Genomic DNA, 22,304 nt, shown 5'->3' on the forward strand with positions numbered 1-22,304 from the left:
GTCGCAGTGCAGGGGTAAATGGAAGTCTTGGGGAAAGCTTTGGACTAAGTTATCAGTATTATTATTATTATTATTATTATTATTATTATTATTATTATTATTATTATTATTATTATTATTATTATTATTATTATTATTGGTGTTGTTGTTGTACGCACACCTCTCTGGACGATCATCTTCCAAACTGTAACTCAAGTGACGTCAGGGGTGGCACAGGCAGTATTGCACAATTTTCAAGGTTGTGCTTCATTATGCGTGATTTCTACTTTGATCTTGTTTGTTCGTGCACATATCATGTAATTCTAACTGGCTTATAGCGTCACTATCCTTCAAGTTTATGGTGCATTATTAGTGAAAGTTTTCTGTAACCATTCCGCTCTGTAATTATATAGCATCTTACCATGATAGTATTCTAGTTAATAATTATTAACAGCATAAACTTGAGCTTTCCTTCGTCACAGTACACGTCAGAGTTGCGGAGTACGGCTTTCCATTCCATTCCCACTCCATTCCGGAGAGTGTAAATACCCCCCAAATTCTACTGCTTTCGACTCCTCGCAATGGTGAAAGTTGTCCCATTCCCATTCCTGGAGGGGCCGAGCTGTTCCACTCGATTCCTCCGATTCCACTCAGTGGAACGATTTCTCTACGATTGTTTGCTACTTGCGTCCCTGCTTGCATTATAACGAAAACATATTTTAGAATCCTTAACAACGCTACAAATAATTATAAGGTTATACACTATTTTGTCGCGTACGTGCTGTTATACTGTCTCATTGAAAAGCAAGACGCATTGTTATGCACTTGTAGGACAATCAATTTTTTTTTAAAATATTTAATGGTATATTTTAGTCGGCATCAATTTTTTTTTCGAGCACGCCTCTGTGACCGGCTGTGAGGGCCTCGAGCGGCCAGTCGCGCGGCAATTTCGCGTGCATTCCCGGGTTTCTTTCACGCTCGGAAAAACACTTTTATGTAGCACGTATTGCGCAACATGAAGCTGCGTCGGGAGTTTTTCGTGTTGCTCTACAATTTTCTCATTGACACTTTTCATTTAATTATAATAAATTGAGAAGTTGATTAATTACTGAAGACTAATTATCCAATTAGGAGGAATGCAAAAAAATAATCTGGGTATCTCCAAGCGACGGCAAACAATGTTACCTTGGTTCTGTCCAGCCACGTGGCATTTGCATATTTTTAAACCTTTGTGCATGATAGTTGGGACGGACACCCTGTATATTCACACACGCACGGCGCGTGGATGTCGCGGTGGACACGCTACTTCAGATGGAAACGCGAGAGAGGCACCTGGCTGGGTACACGCATCATATGTCATGACGCATTTCGACGGCGGCAGTATACGGGTATGTTCGGCGTAATGTTAAGAGACAGGAAGAGAGCGGTGCGGATCAGAGAGCAAACGGGGATAGCCGATATTCTAATTGGCATTAAGAGAAGAAAATTGAGCTGGGCAGGCCATATGTAATGCGTAGGGTAGATAACCGGTGGACCATGAGAGTTACAGAATGGATAACAAGAGAAGGGAAGCGCAGTCGAGGATGGGAGAAAACTAGGTGGGGTGATGAAGTGAGGAAATTTGCAGGCGCAAGTTGGAATCAGCTAGCCCAAGACAGGGGTAATTGGAGATCGCAGGGAGAGGCCTTCGTCCAGCCGTGGACATAAATATAGACTGATTATGACGATGAACATTGGATCGCTACATTTCTTCAGTACTAATCGTGCTAACGTCAACGTTCGTTATCAGACGGGTTCTGCCTGAATTTTCTTTCTGGCTTTGTTTCGTTCTGCGTTTTGTTTATCCTAGTTTATTACGTCGTTTAGTCGCTGGATTTTTTTGTTTTGTTTGTTTTGACGCTTAATATAGCCGGCACTTCTGCGGCCCATTTCCCCAGTACCCAATTTCTTACTAAGCAACACACAATTTTGCGATACTATACAAACAACGGAGCTAAATACATACACAAGCACAATATCGTAATTGCAACGACCCCAAAAAGAATTACAACGGCCTGCACCCTAGTACACGAACAAAGAAAGCACTAAGCTAATTCAGAAACATGCTAAAAAATGCTTTTTTTTCTTTTCTTTCTGATTCTGTTCTGTGTAGAGGCCGAAAAAAAAAAATGCCGGGCACTGGCAGAGAGGTCACCTGCACAACATGTAGAAACCGCTTCCTTCAACTCGTCATCGCTGATCACGCACTGCAGAGAAGCCAGCGTGCGCACTCCGCGTCGGTTGTCAGCGCGTACACGTGATCGCTCTCGCCTAATTATCGTGAAAATTATAGCCGACACAGTTTCGTGGACGCTGCGTCGGGCCTTAATAAATATCTCGCGCACTCCCTTCACCTGGCGATCGGTTTATCCTCCTTCGAGCATCCCAGCTGGCTTCATACTCCGCAAATGATGCCCCGGTGTTGTTTCGGCAGGCAATTCGCTCGTTAATCACCTTATCCTCATCGCGCGAAAATCCCATTAACTCGTCGCGTGCGCTTCGACATTTCTTACACGCGCGTGCCGAAATTATGCGCGAGGTGGCGCGCGGCGAGTCACGCTGTAGGTTGCGTCACCTGGCGTCGCTTTCGACGTAACCTGCATGGTTTTTTGTCTTTTTTTGTTTTTGTTTTTTTCCCCTTGGCATGCACTTACAAACGGTCCTTGCTTCACTGCTAGGCATCAAGCGTAAACCATTTGCTGTTGGTCGCAGCGATTGCAATTTGCTCGTGGGCGGATAAGGTCGAGAGATTCTTTCACTCCTGCGAATGGCGCCTCCTGGCGGTTTTTCCTTTAATTATTTCGTGAAGGAAGCGACATCTGCGTGCACTCATTGCCAAGCAACTAATGACTTTCGCTTTGAGTTCGCGCGTTCCTGGCCTAACCGAGTGACTTTGCTCGGTCGCTTCAGTGATATGACCTTGCCCTTTTTCTCTTGACCGGAACCGGCGAGGAACCCATGCGTCTGCTTCGAGCGTGTCTGCGTCATGCAAATGCATGCTGATTCTCACGCATCCGGAGGGATCGTCACGTGCTCAGCGCGTGCCGTGGGAAGAACGATAGGCAGCGCGTTATTACTGAGTCGCTGCTGCGCAGGATACAATGCATGTTAGCAAGCAAACGCTACGTTAAAAAAAAAATATGGGGTACACGGCGGGCAGGTGCTGAACTACGAGGTCGCGGGATTCGGTTCCCGGTGGCTGCATTCCGGTAAAGGTAGAATACAAGAGCGCGCTTGTAGCTTTAGATTTGTATGAGCGTGAAAGAACCGAAGGTGGTCGAAATTATTTTTTTTCGTGAAGCTTGCCCTGAGGCATTGCTGTTTAGTTGTTTATCATAAATGTGTGAAACACACACACACACACACACACACACACACACACACACACACACACACACACACACACACACACACACACACACACACACACACACACACAACACACACACACACACACACACACACACACACACACACACACACGCACGCGCGCACGCACGCGCACGCACACACACGCACGCACACGCACGCACACACGCACACACACACACACGCACGCGCACGCACGCACGCACGCACGCACGCACACACGCACACACACACACGCACGCACACACGCACACACACATACACACATACACACGCACACACATACACACGGACACACGGACACACGGACGCACGCACGCACGCACGCACGCACGCACGCACACATACACACATACACACATACACATGGACACACACACACATACACACGGACGCACGCACACACACACACACACACACACACACACACACACACACACATACACACATACACACGGACACACGGACACACACACACATACACACGGACGCACGCACGCACACACACACACATACACACGGACACACACACACATACACACGGACGCACGCACGCACGCACACACGCACACGCGCGCGGAGGCCTTCCCTGTGATGATATTGCAATACTAGTAGCCTGGCGAAGTTGTCGTCCCTGAGCCGACGCCTGAAACTGTCTGCCTGATCCGTTCGGAGCTTGGCGGCTCTTCGCTTCCATTCTCGAGCGGAACAAGGGCTCGTGTGACTTTCTCGGCTGATGAGCTGTGAGGCCACGGACACAGCGATGAGTTTGGGAGTCACCAATTCGCGAATTGAAACGGAAGGTTACGTTAACGCGGTGCATTGAGCTAGTAAAACAGTAGGTGGACTATTGTATCGTATCCATGCTGACCCGAGCAAATAAAACGTTTCACAGAAATGTGGTTTTATGTTTATTTTGCAGTAACGTGGAAGAAAAGCCAGCAGTCGGAGAGAGAAACAAAAATACAGGATGGAATATTAAGTCATTTATAATATCAGGGGACCATTATATATTGTATCTGTTTTATCCTTTCACAGCCCAAACCCCATTCCAGGTCAAGGAAAATTGGAACAATGTGATCAGGTTTAATTTTAAGCATGGAAAGTTCATTCGTGCTAGAAACACAGCGAAATTTCTTCGAGATAAAATTAATTAGTGTAGTTAATAATTGCTAGTAATTGGTTTCGTGGACCTCTCCACGACTGAAACTTTGTTTCAGCGTGTCAAATTAGCATTTAGAGGTTTCAAACTCGGTGTTTCAAAACTGATACGTTGCGGTTATTATATGTTCATGATAAAGAGAGAAAGGTTTGAATGGCGCTGATGTAGACTGCTTACTTTTGTGCTGTTTTTCAGAGGAAACGTTATAGTCTCTAAAAATTAAAAACAATTCTCGGGTGTGCTTAGCTATCGCCTAAGATACGCGAAAGCCAAAGCCTTGTAAAGCCTACTGTAATTCACCTTAATCCTCCTTAATCCACTATAATCCTCCTTCATCCACCTTAATCCACCCTAATACAATTTAATCAACCTTAATCGACCTTAATCCACCCTAAACCACTTTAATCACCATAATCCTCCTTCATCTACCTTAATCGACCTTAATGCACCCTAGTCCGCCTTAATCCTCCTGAATACCCCTTAATCCACTTTAATCGCCCTTACTCCACCTTAATCGATTCACTAATCAATCATTAATTAACTTTGCTAATCATTAATCATCTCTTATACACGATTGGACATGCTTTGGTTCGCTTGTGGCCTTCCTTGAGTCACGTGACTTTCTGTATCTCACAACGCGACCTTGAAACGTAGAGATCTAAGGCCTTCACGTTATTTGTTTTTTTTTTTTTCGCGTCGTCAAGTTGTAGGCAGGTCCCGGCTAAAAAGGGGGCACTTATTTCGCAGAAGTGCATCACGGACTACCGACATGAACTGCCAGCGAGGTCTACCTTGCCACACTGGTTGACTTCGTGCTTGTATACGGTGTATACGTAAGTGCGTCGGCGTCGGAGGTGCAGATACGGCGCGGCAGCATCATCCACGCCGTTGCGCGGAACTACACCGGACCGTTATAAATGCGAGCGCGCGAGGACGACCGCATTTTTTGACCCGCGGCATGGCCACCCTGGCTGCCGGCCCCGCGTGCCTCGTCGGCGCATCGCGTGAGTCAAGAGAGGCAAACGAGGCGAAGTGGCCGTCAGATCGTCCCGCACGGGGGGCGCTCTTTAGGAACGCGCGCGCGGCAAATCGTCCGCTCGGCGGCGCCGGCACGACCGCCGCGTCGTCGTCGTCGTTCCTTTCTTTGCGTTTTCCAGGACACAGTATACACGCCTGTATATTAACAGCGGAGCTGTTTCAGCAGGACGTTATTCCGCCAGTCGTCCACAAAAAATGTGGGCCGATCCTGGCGGCAGTGCAGAAAGGGTCCAAGCGCAAGGGGACATACCCCTGTGAACTAGCGACGTTGAGCCTGGTTAAGTCTAGCTTAGCATGCTTGGGCCTACTTAAGCTTAGTCAGTCATCGATAGCCAATCAGTAGCTAATCGATTACAGATCAATAATTAATAAATTCTGGAAGATGCTGGGGATGATTTGTATTGCTTATCCTAGCCCAAATACGTGGCCGATACCTTGCGATAGCCAGTCAATAGGTAATCGATAACCGATCAATAATCAGTAACTTCCGGGAAATGTTGGAGATTACTTGGTAGTGCGTAGCCTAGCCCAAAAGCCAGGACTAGCTAGTAGCCCATCAGCTCCGCTTTCTCTTTAGCACTGCGCCTCCAGTGCAAGCTATGCCAGTTTCTTTTTCTTTTTTTTTTTACAATTCCAATTCCTTTCCAATACGTGTGCCGACGTAGCTCGTTCATTTAAACGAATGCGTGCTAAAAGGCGGCGCGGTGACCACACTTCTTTTGCATCTGCAGCAATGCAACTCGACGTTGTCGTGCGAGAGTGCGCGGCTATAGCAACAAGCCGCGGTGGAGAGAAGGAAAGAGCTAAGTGTGAGACACAGCCGGTGTAAATTGCCTCACTTAGAACGCTGCAGAGTTCGCCGGCTTCGAAAGTGAGCCTGCGGCTGTGTCTAGACTACGACTCGTGTCGCAAGAGGCGCGGTTTACGCGTGCATGTCGCAACGGAGTTTGACAGACGAATGGCTACGCGCTTGTCTCTTGCTCGGGACACTGATCGTTAAGGCTGTTAGTAAGTTAAGACTAAACTGTAGTGGTCTCCTGATCCGACGGCACGAGTACAGACTGCCGTTCCGGTTCGGAAAGCACGTAATTAAGTTTCGCGTATACGGAAAGCGTTTCAAGCTCTGAGCACTGACGACACATTCGGCCGGTCTATTCAGTATTGCTAGTATAGGTAATATTAGTGCTGAGAGATTGAAGGCAAAGTTCAGTAGCGAAGGCGTTTGTGTGTGATTAAAACGAACCAAGACACCCCTTCCCCCCTTCTCTGTTGGAAAGGACACACAAAGTGCACGTTGAACTAACGTGCCGACTGGAGCCCGGTCTTCGTTAGAGTCCTCTGACGCAGTGGCGCACAATTTATTTTATCGGTAGGGGAGGAGGGGGGGGGGGTGTGCTAGGTGTTCTTACTTGCATTTGAACTAGAACTACGACTTAGATTAATGCAATGTTGAATAATTGTGGGTAGACATTTAAAAGCCCAGGGGTCCGGTAATCAACCGATTGACCGCCGTACGATGTCCTATATATAGCCAGATTCTTAACATGTCATACACAGAACGTACACAGAAGGCATACACAACTCCTCGCCAAGATTGCAGGCAGCAAGCTAAGCATTCAGCTTATCTGGACAGCAAAATAGGCTGCAACGTCCTCGTCTATTACGCTGCCTTCACGAATTCGTCTTGTTTACCGGCTTCGTCGGAATTGGAACGAGACTTGAGATGGCCGTGCTGTCCGTTCTGCTGTCTACTTAGCTGTCTACGGCCAGTGTTGTAACGCACCCCGTGACAGCCCTCTTTATACAAAGTTGAGGTCGAAGCCGCTCAATCTTGCGTCGTCGATGGGTCTTTCTTTCCTCGTTCCTCGAACCAAGCACTCTAGCACAAACGGAGGACGCGCGCGCACACGTGCTGCATAGGCGCGCTTGTATCTACAAAGTCGTGGAAGATGGGGGCGCATAGCGGCGAGGCATGCAAACGCCCGCTTGCGCGCCCGACAGTCTTAATCGCTTTCCGCTGGCCTGAATTTGTCAAGAGGCAAGCGTATGCCTGAATGCTCGCGACCCACCGGCATGGGCGGAGACGCTTTTGAACGATGCGACGTCTTCTTCTTTCTCCGTGCGGTTGTCTGTGATGTAGGCGAGCTCCCACCAGTCATATTCTACGTGCCTACCCTGTCTTCTGCTCTCCTATACGAGACGCAGACGACTACTTTCCCGCCCGGTTGTCTGCTGTCGTATGGGAATGCAGACGACGGCTCTCTTGATGCTGATCCCTTGACGTGAAAGTCAGGGAGAGTAAAGTAACAAGACGGTTGCGCGACGTCGCTGCGTTTGTGGTTGATACAAGGATAACTTTTAACAGCGGAGTTGTTAAAGCCGGCCTTAATGTGTGCCGCCTGCCACTGCGTTGCCTAGCAATCACCTCGCGGAGCGTCGCGCGCTATGCTCGGGAGAGAGAGAAACAAATTGTAGCAGCACAAACGAGGCAAGAACAGCAGCTCCCGATCTCGTCTTCCGCGGACGTAGGTGCTGCCGACGCCATCCACGCTTCTCCGTTTCCCCGCATTAGCGCCGAGCTACTACTAGCCACCGTAGCCGAACGCTCGCGGTGTCCGTGACTGCAGTAGGCGCCTCTGGCGACGGCTCGGCCGAGCTCCCACTAGCTGCGCGCTACTGCGCATGCGCCGTGACGTCATCCCGGCGTGTCGTCTGCTGCGCGCCGCCCGTACACTGTGCACAGCTTTCGCCACATTTTCCCTACGTGTGCTCGGACTGCAAGTGCTTCGCGAGGCGTTCTCCCGATGCCACGGACCACGAGGAAATGCTTATACACTTCGTATAACGTAGCATCACTTGACATTACTTCGTATAAGTTAGCATCACTTCGTACAGCCAGGACCAGCTAGAAACAGATCAGCTCCGCTATGTCTTTAGCCTTGCGCCACTAGTTCAAGCTACCCCGATTTCTTTTCTGTTTTCTTTTTTAACGATAGCTAATTTTTTTTTTGCGAAATCTACCCCGGTTTTCAGAGCTGGGCGATCTGACCTCGGAGATTCGCGCTAGGCTTTTATAGGTGGCGAGAGCACTGAGACCAATTGAAGCTGCGCGGAGACGGGGGCGTGGACAAGCGAGATGAAAGTCAAGAAACAACGTGAGGTTACTGTAGTCGCCGTCGTCGTCTTGTCGTTGTCATCTCACGCGCTCGCATTATAGCACCAGTGGACATCTTAGCAATTCCCCCTCGTATTCTACAATTTTTTTTTTTTACTGTTCCAGTTGACGTAGATACTACAGGAGTAACTTATGAAGCCTTGAGTGACTTTCCATGGATAGTTAATTATTTGTTTCATCTCGTTCTGTTAAACTTCTCCGTTACAGGTGTCGTGTTGCGAGTCCTGTGGCTGTTTAACGCGTGCTATCTCTGCACGAAACTGTGACATTTTAGTGCACCCTGGCGGTTGCATCCTCTGTTCAATGCTATCCTCTCTCCATGCCAATGTGTGGAAGATTCGTGCCATACCTCCGGCGTCGTTGTGTCGCTATAAAATGCACTAAAATGACGAAATAATGACATTTGTTTTCTTTCGTTTAGCTGTATGAACATCATCAGATACTAACTTGCGTTAGTGAAGCAATTAATAGTGGCCCATGACTTCCGTCTACGGGCTTTCACACACCTTCACTCCTTCTCTAATAATTTATTTATTTATTTATTTATTTATTTATTTATTTATTTATGTATTTATTTATTTATTTATTTATTTATTTATTTATTTATTTATTTATTTATTTATTTATTTATTTATTTATTTACTAATTATAGTAATATCAGGGCAAGCATACATTAAAGAGGGGGTTAGAAAGTATAATAACAAGAGATAAAAGAATAAGTATAGCACGTTACGCAGCATCACAAAAAAGGTCCTAACTTTAATTACCACGCAACTATATATCAGTGAAGTATCAGTTTATTATCCATTCAGTATTTGCTGAAATGTCTTGCATGGAATACCAGTCGAAGAAGCAGTTATCAGGAAGCACTTATATATGTATATACAATGTTAGGTGCAATAACTTGCATTAACCATGGAACTTCATTGATAAATAGTGTTGCAAACATACACGTACAAAATGCATACAGTCAGCGCGCGCCTAATAAGAACAGGGCCATTCCCAGCTGCCCTGTGTGGGCGAGCACCTTCATGAACAGTCCCGTCGTACACTTGATCAAAGAGCATTCTATTCGCGTACTAATCTCCTTGCGTTGTGCAACACTCCCCAATGCTCCTGCGTAACACGTGGCTGCCTTGGCCATAGTTTCGTTTTCCACGCGGAACGCCGCTTCCTGTCCGATACTCCAGATAACCGTTTCCAGCAAGATCCATCGGCAGCTCTCCGCGCTCTGCCTTCGGCCAGCGACGGCCATAAAAAAAAAAAAAAAAAGAAAAAAAGAAAAAAAAAAGAAAAAAAAAAACCCAATGCGCGAGACAGCGGGTTTCGGCCATCGATGCGGGGAACGCCGTTAATCCGGCCCAACTGTTGTCGCGACGCCGTGAATCTCGGCGATAAGAAGAGCAGCTTCCGATCTCCTCGGTCGTATATATAACGTACCTCTCAGAGCCGCTGGAATCCGCTGTTGAAGGCCGCTGCGCCGTTCTTATAGACTTCGGTATTCGGGTGCCCCATGGCGCAGTGTCGTAACGCCTTGTGCGGTCGCCCCGAAAGCAAAACGGCGACGGTCCGCACTTCCCAAGGCATCAGCTTGGTTTTCAAGCGGAGTTTGTTAACAGGCACATGTTTCGGTGGCGCCCGTGTACGCAAAAAACTATCATTATCAGCATTGGCTCGAGCGCCGTCGTATTCTTCCGCAGCTGGCTCGTTGACACCGTAATCTAAAAACGTTGCTCGTTGATGCCCCTCGGTTTGCGCTCGTGCTCGGCACGCGCTCGTGCCACTGCTCCCGCGTTCGTCGTCGTCTGCTTCCACAGCTGGCTGCGTTGCCGCTCATAATTTCGGCGTAGAATTTCACTGCTCTTCTGTCGTCGTAATGGGGAGGACGCGTTTACGGGGATATGAGCCATTGCTTGAGGGGGCATGAGCCATTCATTGTCGTACGTGACGGAGAGATTTAGTTTTGAAGCAATTTAATTTCAAGCATCGCAAGTGGCAATGGCGGGCGGATGCTGCTAACCACGCCGCCGAGCAAACTCGAGACATCGAACGCAAACGACAACGGCGGACTGCGGTCATACCGTCAGTGACGTCGTTCTCTCCATCGCAGCCATCGCATCATGGTTCGTTCAGGTGCACCCAGGTCAAGCTTCGCTTACCCCCATTTTCCGGTAGGGGAAGGGTGTTTTTTTTTTACTATACACGCGTCAAGACGCGTTTCTACTTCATGTAGAGCGAAGCTTTCTATAGGCGAACCATCTCAGACTTTGCTGACCATAGCGGCTCCTGCTGTTGTCTTCTCGAGCAGCTTACTCAAATGACAGCACTTGTATAACGAATCGGTTTATATCCTATGTATAGCCGTCCGTACTACCCCTATCAGATGTGCCCTTGGCCGACTCTGTTATCTACGGAATTACGCAATGACACAGCAAATACAGCCTAAGCATCCTCACTACAACAAGCATACGCCTTTAAGCGCGTCATTCCTCTATGACGTTGAGTTGCTATTGCCACCTTCCACGGCAGGCATGTAACCTCTGTCCTGCAAAACACGGTGCGGAAGATGACCACTTTTATAGTATTTAGTTGACCGTTTCAAGAAAGCTTCTCTTCACATATATACATATCGATTGCATAATGTGCGTTGGATCGGCACATTTTTAATGCGCGAAGGATTCTCCTCCGAGTCCAGCCACTTTCTGGTGGGCGAGCCTATTGGTGTCGTTGTTTTGGTGAGCCGATCCCGGTGATAGTGCAGTCTACAATAGACCTCTCCCTGTTTGCAAACAGCGTGACGTCACTGCAGGGGCCCCTCCCCTGTGCCGCGCCTTCGACGCGGGCGCTGGTTGGCAAAAAACGTTCGTGCGACCTCTTCTCTCTGCAGAAGAGCGCTGCTTGTATATGAACTGCCGCGATCGTAAGTCCGGCATATTGCGATTTTTTGAAGTGCCATCATTTCCTAACTGTGCTTAGGAAGTATAACCGGCTCCGTTTTACCGGTACACAACGTATAGCGTTGTTGCCGAGTGCATGGTTCCCGTAAGTCAGCGTGTGGTGATTTCGTAAAAGTGCGCCTCTTCCGTAGATAAAACATCCACACAAATGTATTACTCCTCGAAAACGAACATTTTATCACAGATTATGCCCATTTTCACGGTGGCAAAGTGCTACTTCTTTAAATGAGTGGTCTTCGAACACAAATTTGCATTGCATTGTCATGAATGCACAGATTTGCGCCCCATTTACACTGTACCAAACGATATACAAGATGAAGTTCGTCTACAACTACATGGCGGCTCAGTGGAGCCGTACCAAGTAGCAGCGCCTAAATGCAGAAAAACTTATTACCCTGCTTTAGGAGCATGGTAAGATATACCCTAGGTGGACAAAATTAATCCGGAGCCTTTCGTTACACTGTCCCCCATAAGCCGCTGTGCAGCTTAGGGATGTTAAACACCATAATTTAATTTTAATTATTAGTCTCGATCATGTGAATGTACAAAGCAAAGTCTTACATAAGTACATAATCCGTTGCGCGCTAACTTCGCTGTGTCTGCTGCACACTTTGCTGATCTCAACTTTACAAGACCCAAGTTTTGCATGTTTATGTGCATCATCACGGCATAAAGTCCGTACCATGAAAGTGAATGCACCAATAACGAAAAAAAAAAAGAAAGTTGAATTTTACTTAAGACCCGTGAGATCTGCGTTAAATCATGATAATTTCAGTGGCTTGCCTTTAGGGCATTCCCCGTTGTTAAATGTATACACGCAGCTTCGGCAGCGGTCAAAACATCGTAGAAGTTCATTCGTAGCCATACCTCTCACTCGATAATTTTTTTTTCTGCGCACGGCGCGAATGGCCCCGAAATACATGCGCTCACTAATCATCGCGTCTCATTCAATCTCACCTGTTCAATAATTACGGTTCCTGAAGTTCTATCGGATTCTGATCACTACGACTGGTTTTATTACACGCAACACGCGTCCACAGTCTCGCACGCGAGATGTATTGCTTATCGCGTAGTACACCACGCGCGCGCGCACACACACACATAATGTGGTCCCTTTCCCTACGCTAAGAAGAGCCGATATCGTCGCTGTTCTCGCCGCACACTCTACCACAACAAATGTGGCACACATCCATGGAAAAGCCGGTATTCTTCATTGCACAATCCATCGCAGACCACCACCAAGTGGTTCATGTTCGCAAGTAAAAAAAGGCCAGCGTCGCCACATTTTCATCATGCAGTTTACCACACGCCGATGTTCTCATACACACATTAATGCTAATCTGGCTGGCAAGAGAATTGTAGAGGTTCACGTAAAAATAAAAAAATAAATAGAAGAAATAAAAACACGCGTCCACGTGGCGCCCACCTGCACCAACTAAAGCGCGACTGCACCACGCAGAAAGCCGGCGGCGGCTGTTTTTTGCCAACCAGAGTCACCGCACGTGCGTCGGTGACGTCACGCTGTGACGTCGCCGGTGCGGTGTGACGTACCCCAGGAGAGGTCTATTATCTGCCACAAGGGTGACTGGGTGCGTGCACTGGTGCCTCTAGGTATTCCCCCACCGGGTTTTAGTTCGCTTTCAATGTTCTATCGTGCCATTACAAACATTCTGTCTTGTACGTATACACTACCGCCTATAATCTCTACGTAACCGTTCCACCACGTCATTCATTCAACATTATTCATACAACCGTCCTCTACAAATTATGAACGCTACGCATTACGTATAGAGGTGAACTACAGTTGAATGTGCCAATTCTTTTTGCTTTAATTTTATCCCTTTTTCTGCACCAGAAAAATAAATTATTAGGACATAAAATCAACTAGGAATCACACGAGCGATGCACGCGTTTATTCGATGAAATACGACTTTTTTTCACTGAACTAACCGCTCTCCCTCACGCCGTTCGCACTTTACGAGGCTGTTGCCGTTCGCGCAGCGCTGAATCGCACGTTTCCACGATGTCGCGTTTGTAAAACATTGTTGCATCGCCTAGAAAATGACAGCTTTCGTTCTCCGTGCTGTGGTCATGAATTGTCGCGCGCTGCCGCCGTTGAATTCGTTGGTCGTAAACATGAGATGGCGTCGGCACAAATCCCGAGCGGAGTTGCGTTCTCGGAACGTTCGGCCCGCATTTCATCGAGATGACGTTTGCGAGAATCGGCCATGCACGCTCATAAGTGAAAAAGAAGAAGGCAAGGACGCGACATTTGATCCGTTTTACGAGCGCATATATATAAAGTAGTTGGCCTCCTACTGGGGGATTAGTACGACATACCACGCATAGTCAAAGGTCTCGCAATCGCGCAGTCTGAGAAGCTTCTGAGCTTGCGTCCCCTAATCGCGCACTTCGTGGAGCCATTGACGTCCTGTAATCCTAACACGGGATGTTTTCCGAGAACGCATCGCTGTGTGGTCAAATATTTTTCCAGCGCAGCTTAAAGGCCGACTGCAACGAAATTTCCCTTTGGCTAAATTGGCAATAAGAGAGTTTAAATGGTTATCAACTGTATGTGTACCGCCATGCGTGCTTTAGCAACTGTTGCCATGAGATGAATTCTTATTTTTAGTTTAACTTGCATATTTGCAGCAACATATTTGTGCGTGATGCGCACTTCAGTGCTTAGCTGTGAGGTCAGTCACTGAGTAGCAGGAGAATTTTTTATACTTTTTGCTCAAGCATGTATCGTTACGTGGAAACGTTTGTGAAGTATTGTTTTCACCACAAGGAAGTGAACGGTTCCATTATTTTGAATGTACGCTGTATGGTATGAGAGTTGGAATGTATCATGCACCATTATTTAAATATATGCAAATGCCACGTAGCTGGACAGAACCAAGGCAATGTTGTTTGCCGTCGCTTGGAGATACTCGGATTATTTCTTTCATTCCGGTTAATGATATAATTAGTCCTAATTAATTAATCAACTTCTCAAAATATAATAGTTAGATGAAAAGTGTCAATGAGCAAATTTTGCAGCAACATGAGAAACTCGCGATACAGCTTCATGTTGCTCAATACGTGCTACAGAAAAGTGTTTTTCCGATCGTGAAAGAAGCCCGCGAATACACGCGATATTACAGCCCGACTGGCCGCTCGAGGAACTCTGCGTGTATTCGCGGGCTTCTTTCCTCACGATGTGCACGGTGGTCCATTTGTAAAAACGCTTTGCACGGTGTTTTTGCTTCTCCTTGCAGCCGGCTTTCACAGATAAGCTTCCGCGATCTTTTCAATTTGTTATTCTCTCTCTATGTACCGTGACGTGTATGCAGACACAGACAAAGCGAATGCTTCCGTCTTCACAAAATGGTGGCGACCGAGGAGCCATTACTCTTATTATATACTCGGAAAGAATTCGCATCCCCCGTCACCTGCACGCCTGGTGTCCTGCTAGTAACCGCTTATTCACGCCGCATGGGCCCCTTTATGGGCCTCGATCGGTTGCCAGTACTTCGCCCCCGGCCCCAACACAAGTATCATAGCATCAGTAGAGATGAACTTCGAAAACAGAAGAAAAAATATGACGATCGTGCATAATGAGTATCACGACGAGAGGCCTGGTTAGGTTAGGTCGACGTATACGAGCCTGAAACGCAAAGAGGGCCTATAAGCCATCCAAGTTCCTTGTTATATATTATCGTTATTCGGTTGCTATACTCCTTGCGGGAGCCTCCGCCGTCGTCTTCGTGAGCGTCTCCCACGTACACGTCTCACTCGCGACGGGGGATCAAGGGGCCCGCGCCTGCGTGCCTGCAATCCCGACCGAGCATTTAGCGTGACCGCGGCTCCCCCCTTCTCTTCGGCGCGCGGGGTTATGGGGCATAAATTCATGCCGCGGGCCCGGCAAACAAACATTACACCGGGGTCGGCGCTTTATTACTTTCCCCTTCTATAGAGGGAGTGCATAAAAACGGGACTCCGCCGGCGATGCTCTTCCCAACAATGGGCAATAAAAAGCAAAAGAAGAGAAAGTGGTTTGCCCCCTTCCGGCGACCCTTCTCCGTTCCCCTGCCATTAGAGAAATGAATCGTGCATCCGAGCCGAGACGGAGCCAACGCGAGCCACTCGAGTGCCCCGGTTCTTCCGAGAACAAACGTTTCCGCTTACGCGAGCGGCGTCCAGTGGACGCGAAGACTGTTTCTTCATCGGACGCCAGCCTCCTGGTTACGCTTCGTTCGTCCGACGTTCGATATCCGTCGCAAACCGGTTCTATGACGCGCATTGAAACTGAGCCTCTGAAAGAAGATAGAAGGGGAAACTGACACTCCCTACTAAAACCACTCTCTATGCTGTCCGACAATTGCGTACGTTTTCCGTACCATTCTTGTGACGCTCGTAAGAACTCCGCGTGAATTCCACGTACAGGGTCGACCACATCTAAGGTGAACACCTCATTAGTATTCAAGACATCATAGAAGCTGATGTTCAGTACATAATTCGAAAAATCATTATTGTGTTTATCGACATGATTACACATCGTATAACGAACATTTCACTCGTGAAGTAGAATAAACGCTGTAGTTTTACCGGCTTGAATACTAATGAGGGGTTCACCTTAGATGTGGTCGACCCTGTACATTCAGTTACGTTCGTATGGGTGGCTTTGAGGAAACGCTGTCGGCGTGCTTTTTCTTGCGCTGTATGAAGGCACAAGCTCTTTAAACGTTGAAACAAATACCCGTAAGCGTCACAGCGTCCTAAATAATACATCATGACACTTGTTTCTAAGAACCAGGGCCCGAATTCACAAAAACTTCTTACGCAACAATTTTTCGTAAAAAAGAATTTTAGCCAATCCGGATGTCAGACATATCATTACCGAAGGTGGCCGTGTCATGAGGGCGTGACGCGTTGGCTCGCGCTCCGTTCCAGAAATTGGAGCGGCTGTCGCGCAAGCGAGCGTGGCCAGAAGAAACGCGGGCCTATTTAAAAGCAACGTCATCATATGCAGCCTTACTGCTAAACGACGTCAGCTAATTTTGCTCTGTATCATGACGTCACGAAGATGTCAGTGACGCCCAAAAGTGCGGCATTGCTAAACCAACGTAAATAAATTTGTTTCCCAGCTTTAATGCTTGCTAATGCCATCCTCTTACGAGCTAGAAGCGTGGGGTATAGTTCCTACAACTGCGAATCTATGAATCATTACTCATTTAATGGAATACTGAGCTGCGTATACTACGTTCGAATGGGTTTGTTTCTTTATGCACACGTGACGTTTCCAAATAGTGTTCGCCAGATATTTACGGTATTTTTTTTTTCCAGGAAGACCAGCAATTCCAAAGCTATATCAGTATATCAAAAGGCATTTTAAAGCCTGCTCTTTCGCTCTGCTCTCTCGTGCTCTTGCGTGGCGAAACAGTTTTGAGGCATTAATTAATATTTTGGGAATGTTTAGCTGGACGAGGGCGCTTCGTTTCAAGAATAACTAACCTTAATGCTCCACCAGTTGCGCCCTTACATAAGCACAGTTACCAAGATTTGAGATTAGCATGTCTGTGCTTAACACGTTTGTTCCGGGCCCCAAAAATACCAGGTCCTAAACTGAATTTCTGCATCACAGAGTCACCAGAATTTAACATTTCCTCGCAAATGCAACACTTGTCACTCGACTCGGTCTAGCTGTTGTCTCGTAAAAGAAATTTTCAGTTTTTAATGTATTTGAATAGGCGCAATCGGAGTTGCCCCCAGCTAAAGCTTCCTCTTAAGACACACAGAGGATCTAGCTCGAGTTTCCACCTTGGTTTTGAGAGAATACTTAACCAGTATGAACTGATATAATTTTGGTATTTGGTGTCGTTTGAGCTTTAGTTAGGACATATATCTGTTTTCGTGCAGAGAAGAATTATCTTAATACCAGAGCATTAGACGGAAACTATTAATCCAATCAATGTCACCGCGTTCGAGAAGGAAACAGCCTGCAACTGGAATAGAAAAAAAAATGTCTGATTTAATAATTCGGGTTTCGGCGGCCTTTGAAACATACACACAACGCGTATTAGCGTCATTGAAATGTGCCCGCGATTTGTCGCCATCTACTCGCATTAAGTGCCCAACACTGCATTCAATCCGAGGCGCATGCATTACTAGTGTGGTTTGCTGGGCTAGTTGGTGCATGATGACTGTATAGGGGGTTCCCGCAATTGCAGACGCGAGCACAAGAAAAAGAAACGCACAGGACCAACGCTGGACTTACAACCGAAGTTTATTACGAATACATTCCATAAAACTCCGCCACGCATGCGCAGAGAACCATTCATTAGCGATATCTAAATTGAGCATTTATGTTTACCTCAACTTCGCGACTACACTAGTGCACCGCGATCGTCGGCGAAGCCGAGTTCCTTATCTTCGCCTAAACATCACAATCTCGCCAAACACTCGAGTAACGTTATCCCGGCAAGAGTTTCGCAAGGGATCAGGGTGACGACTCGCACGACGCGCAGCGTCATTCGACGTCGGTGCCTGCAGCGGTCTGGAAGTCCTCGTCGTCCGCCGTCGCGGCGACGGCGGGCGACGCCGACGCCGCTCGGTGAGCTTGGTCGGCCGTCGATTCGCTCGTCCTGTTCTGAACGGCCCAGTCTTCTTCGGGGGCGCCGTGTGTGCGGACCACCGAGAAGACCTGTAAGACCGAATTGAGACACGTGGCTAACTGTCATTTGTGGAACATCGTTAACCGGTACCAAGTTTAGACGGGACAAAGCAATGATTTAGACACAGGAGGAACGCCTTTAAGCTCATCAGCTTATTCGACGCTGAAGCACTTCGCCATGCCTTAGCTTCTTGCACTGACGTCATTGTAGCCGCCATGTTGGTGCACCAACACGATGATAAGCTGGGTCCGTAACGTCACGTGAAAGCTTTCAATAAGATGGATCGGACTGAAGTGCTCGTAGTCGCCATGTTGGTGCCCCAAAACGGTGATAAGGTGGTGCGTGACGTCAAGTTTAAGCTGTCAATACTTGCAGTGGAATAGCACTCTCGTTCCACTTAGGTTCCAGCTATAAGCGGGAAATCTTTACAGGCATTTCGCACTTGCTTAAGTGGAACGGCGTATATGGAACGGCTCTCTATACGTTGGAATTCACTTTTTAAGTGCGCAAACATAATTAAATACCTGAAATCGTGTTCCGTTGGAAAAACCACTGTTATATGCGGAAGTGTTCCACATACATGTCATATTTATCCGGGAGAACTGTTTCACACACATAAACCTAGAACCATGTTAAAGTATTCTGAACGATGTCTCTCATACTTAAGCATGGTTCAACGCAGAGGTGTGCGAAACAATGTTCCGGATAATAGGTGAATAATACCAATGTTTCCAAATGATAACCTTCTGGAATAGGTGAATAAACAATGTTTCGGATAATAACGAATGAATCAATGAATGAAGGGCGCTGGGCGGGCACACAAGACAGAGAGGGAAAAAAAAAAACGCGAGTGCCATGCAATCACCTGTCTAGAAAACCGGCATTGCGCTAGTTATCTCAGTGACCAGCGCAAGCACTGAGGCGTGGTTAAGTGCGTATGGGTAGGCGTTTCTCCGGGCGCCGTGGGAGGTTCGCGAAGCCGCAGTTGCGACGCTTTCCCACGAGCCAGCACGAGAATGGACGTGACTCACAGCGTTAATCTCGTCGCTGACGAGATTTTCGCTGCATCCAGCGGGAAGCTTGAAGGACTGGTGGGAGCGCACGTTTTGACACCTGGGAGCGGCCGGACGCTGCGAACTCAGCCATACAGCGAATGTAATCGAGCGCGACCGCTGCTCCCTTCTCGTACCCGCTCGAACGTAGACAACAGTAACCTTCGGTGAATGGCGTGGAAGGCAAATGTTTGTGAAAATTTGCCGTAAACACTAAAGCCGCTTAGACCGGTAAAGCATATTCTTTTTTTTTTATGTATATGTAAAGTCCTACACACTGTGGGAATTGGTGGACGCGAAGTTTCTCTACGGCGTCCGTCACATTCTCCAAAAAACGAGACCATGTTCGTCTATCGGCGCAGGCAGAACTGCGAGCGAAGGGCGTATGTACTGAGAAGTACGAAACGTGAACGTTTGCGCCTTTACTTACACGTCTCGTCAGGAATGTGCTTTCGCAAGTTTACTATGAACGCCCGAACTCGCACCCTATTAAGCTTGTCGTTAAACGCCCTCTACACTCATCACAAGAAATATATCGATCGCACCTCCCAGGCGAGACGTTAACAAATGTCATTTAGGGTACGAGAACTATTATATGAACGCCATTTGAGACAGATAAAACAGCATCAATGCGCAAGTGCTCCCTCGCCGAACTCCTCCACGCTAACGTCAGATCTGCTGTTCGCTTTATCTCCGTGTTTCACGTCTGTGAGAGACACACCGCCACGTCTATAGCGGGCGAGACACCGAAGTCAAGACGCGGGGAAGAAGGCAAAGCTAGGACCACGTTCAACAAACACTCGAGCGACTGCATTGCGATAGCGCTCTCGTATCGGCCCGCCCTCGCCTTTAATCGCACTGCCTCCAGGATCGGCCCACGTGACAAACCACGTCAACACCATAGCGAGGACGCGTACCTTATACTGGCCTCAGGAATGCCGTTATCTTGATGAAATTTGGCTGGCCGAACCTGGCTCAGGACCTAACTTGCAAAGCCGATCCTGAGTCAGGATCGGCCCGCCAAGTCACCCTCTTTGATTACACAATTTCCGAGGTCGGTGCCAAGCTTTAATTGTACACCCTCCCCGGTACCGGCCCAGCTTACTGGGTGGGACAGCCGACGACGACCACAGGTTAAACTCCCGAGAAGGTGCGCAACATTCGCTTAAAAAAAAAATTATGCGATTTAACGTCCCGGCACTTCACATTCACAGCGGGTTCTAAGGGATGCCGCAGTGAGGCGATTCTGGATTAATTTTAACCACCTGGGAGGCTCTTTTTAACTTGCGTCCACAGCGCGGGACGTCAGCGTTTTTCGCATACGCCCCCCCCCCCCCCCCCCCCCCCCCCCCCCATTCCCACTCCCATCAAACTGCTGCCGCCGCGAATCGCACCCGTGCTCAGTAGCTCAACGCCATATCCACAGCTGCGGGCGTACAGCGAAACTGAATGTGACAGCCACATAGGGGAGAACTACAGTCGCACCCTGATATATCGAATCTGAAGGAGATCACAAAAAAAGTTCGACATATAGGTAATTCCATATGTAAAATCAAAAATTACGAAAATTATACCCAAGAATTATATACCAAAGGGAATTTTTGCTGCTGTTAGTTGTACACACTAATTCGTTATATATGGGTTCGATATATGCGGTTTCGACTGTATAAGAATTGCGAATAACGTTGGTTGTTATAGCATGTATAGTGAACAGTGGCGGCAGCAGTCACCTGTAAACTGCCACGGTAGCAGTTATGGCGGTGCATCGCTCATCACGAGGTCGCGGATTCAATCCCGGCCGCGGCAGCGCGCATGTAGATGAAGCCGGATGGAGAAATTCGTTTCAGAAATTCTCCCGGATTCCGGGAGAATAGACTCACCCCAACATTAATCCCGAGTTTCCTATGGCGTCTATCATGGTCAGATGTTTGTTTTGGCGCGTAAAACCGAAGAATTCAAAATTCAAGCATTATTCACCTGAAAAGACATGCACACGAAGACGCCTGCCGAGACGACCGAGATGACGAAGAGGGCCGGACTGCAGCGCGTCGACCAGGAGCGACCCGAGGCCCGACCCAGAAACGACGAAGAAGGCGAGACGTCGACGGGGCTGGATGTGCCGTGCCCCGAAGCCAGAGTTCCCTCTTCTCGCGACGATGCCGGTCGTGGGACGTCGGTCTCTTCGAAACGGGGCTTCCGTCCGCGATTATCTGTCGCCGCGCTCGCCCTACGGCTGACGCCTCCTGGAACCGCGAGGTGCCGCTTCTTCCTCGAGGACCTCGAAGACCATCGTCCTTCGCTCGCACGCGGCCCGCTACGCGCTCGACTCGTAGCCTCGCTCGCGTCGTCGATGGCAGACGTGCGCTTCTCCGGTTGCGACCCTTCTGTCGTCTTCGAACTAGTAGCGACCACGGCTTGCCTCCTCAGCCGTCCTGCGGTCGTCGCTGGCCTCGCGTCTGTCCTGCCTCCAGCTGCGACGCGAAACCTGACGGCCGGGTCTCCGTCATCCTCGTCTACGTCATCTCGCGACTTGCCGTTGTCTTCGCGACGACTCCCGCATCCATCGTCGTCCGAGGCGTGTCTGTTCTGCGCACGCCTGCCTCGCGAACCCCGGGCTTGCGTCTCGGGGCAGCGCTCGTCGTGAACTTGGCCGACGCTGTCGTGTCCGTGGCCGTCTTGCCCCGTGCCTCGCTGTTTGCAATCGTTCTCGTGGTCACTGTCTGAGCTGCTGTCTCCGAAGGCAAGCGTCAGCCGCGGTGTTCGGTCCTCGATGCTGCTTCGGGTCGATGCATCGGTAATGTCGCGTTCACCGCGATATTCCTTCCTTGTGTCGCTCGCTCCTTCTTCCACGTACTCCGTGCTGTTCTCTTGTTCCAT

The 22,304-nt window shown here is 48.4% G+C and overlaps 1 protein-coding gene across 1 annotated transcript; it reads right to left on the bottom strand.

Moving 5' to 3' along the window:
• Nucleotides 1–18,041: 18,041 nt before the first annotated feature.
• On the bottom strand, nt 18,042–22,304 carry LOC125941315 (uncharacterized). Its single transcript, XM_049658327.1, has 2 exons — nt 21,405–22,304; nt 18,042–18,404 (listed from the first exon to the last, which is right to left on the bottom strand). Exons 1-2 carry the CDS (start codon nt 22,302–22,304, stop codon nt 18,231–18,233), a joined length of 1,074 nt encoding a protein of 357 aa, XP_049514284.1. The 3' UTR covers nt 18,042–18,230.

This window comes from Dermacentor silvarum, chromosome 11 (genome assembly GCF_013339745.2).
Source record: "Dermacentor silvarum isolate Dsil-2018 chromosome 11, BIME_Dsil_1.4, whole genome shotgun sequence".
NCBI classification, from domain to species: domain Eukaryota; kingdom Metazoa; phylum Arthropoda; class Arachnida; order Ixodida; family Ixodidae; genus Dermacentor; species Dermacentor silvarum.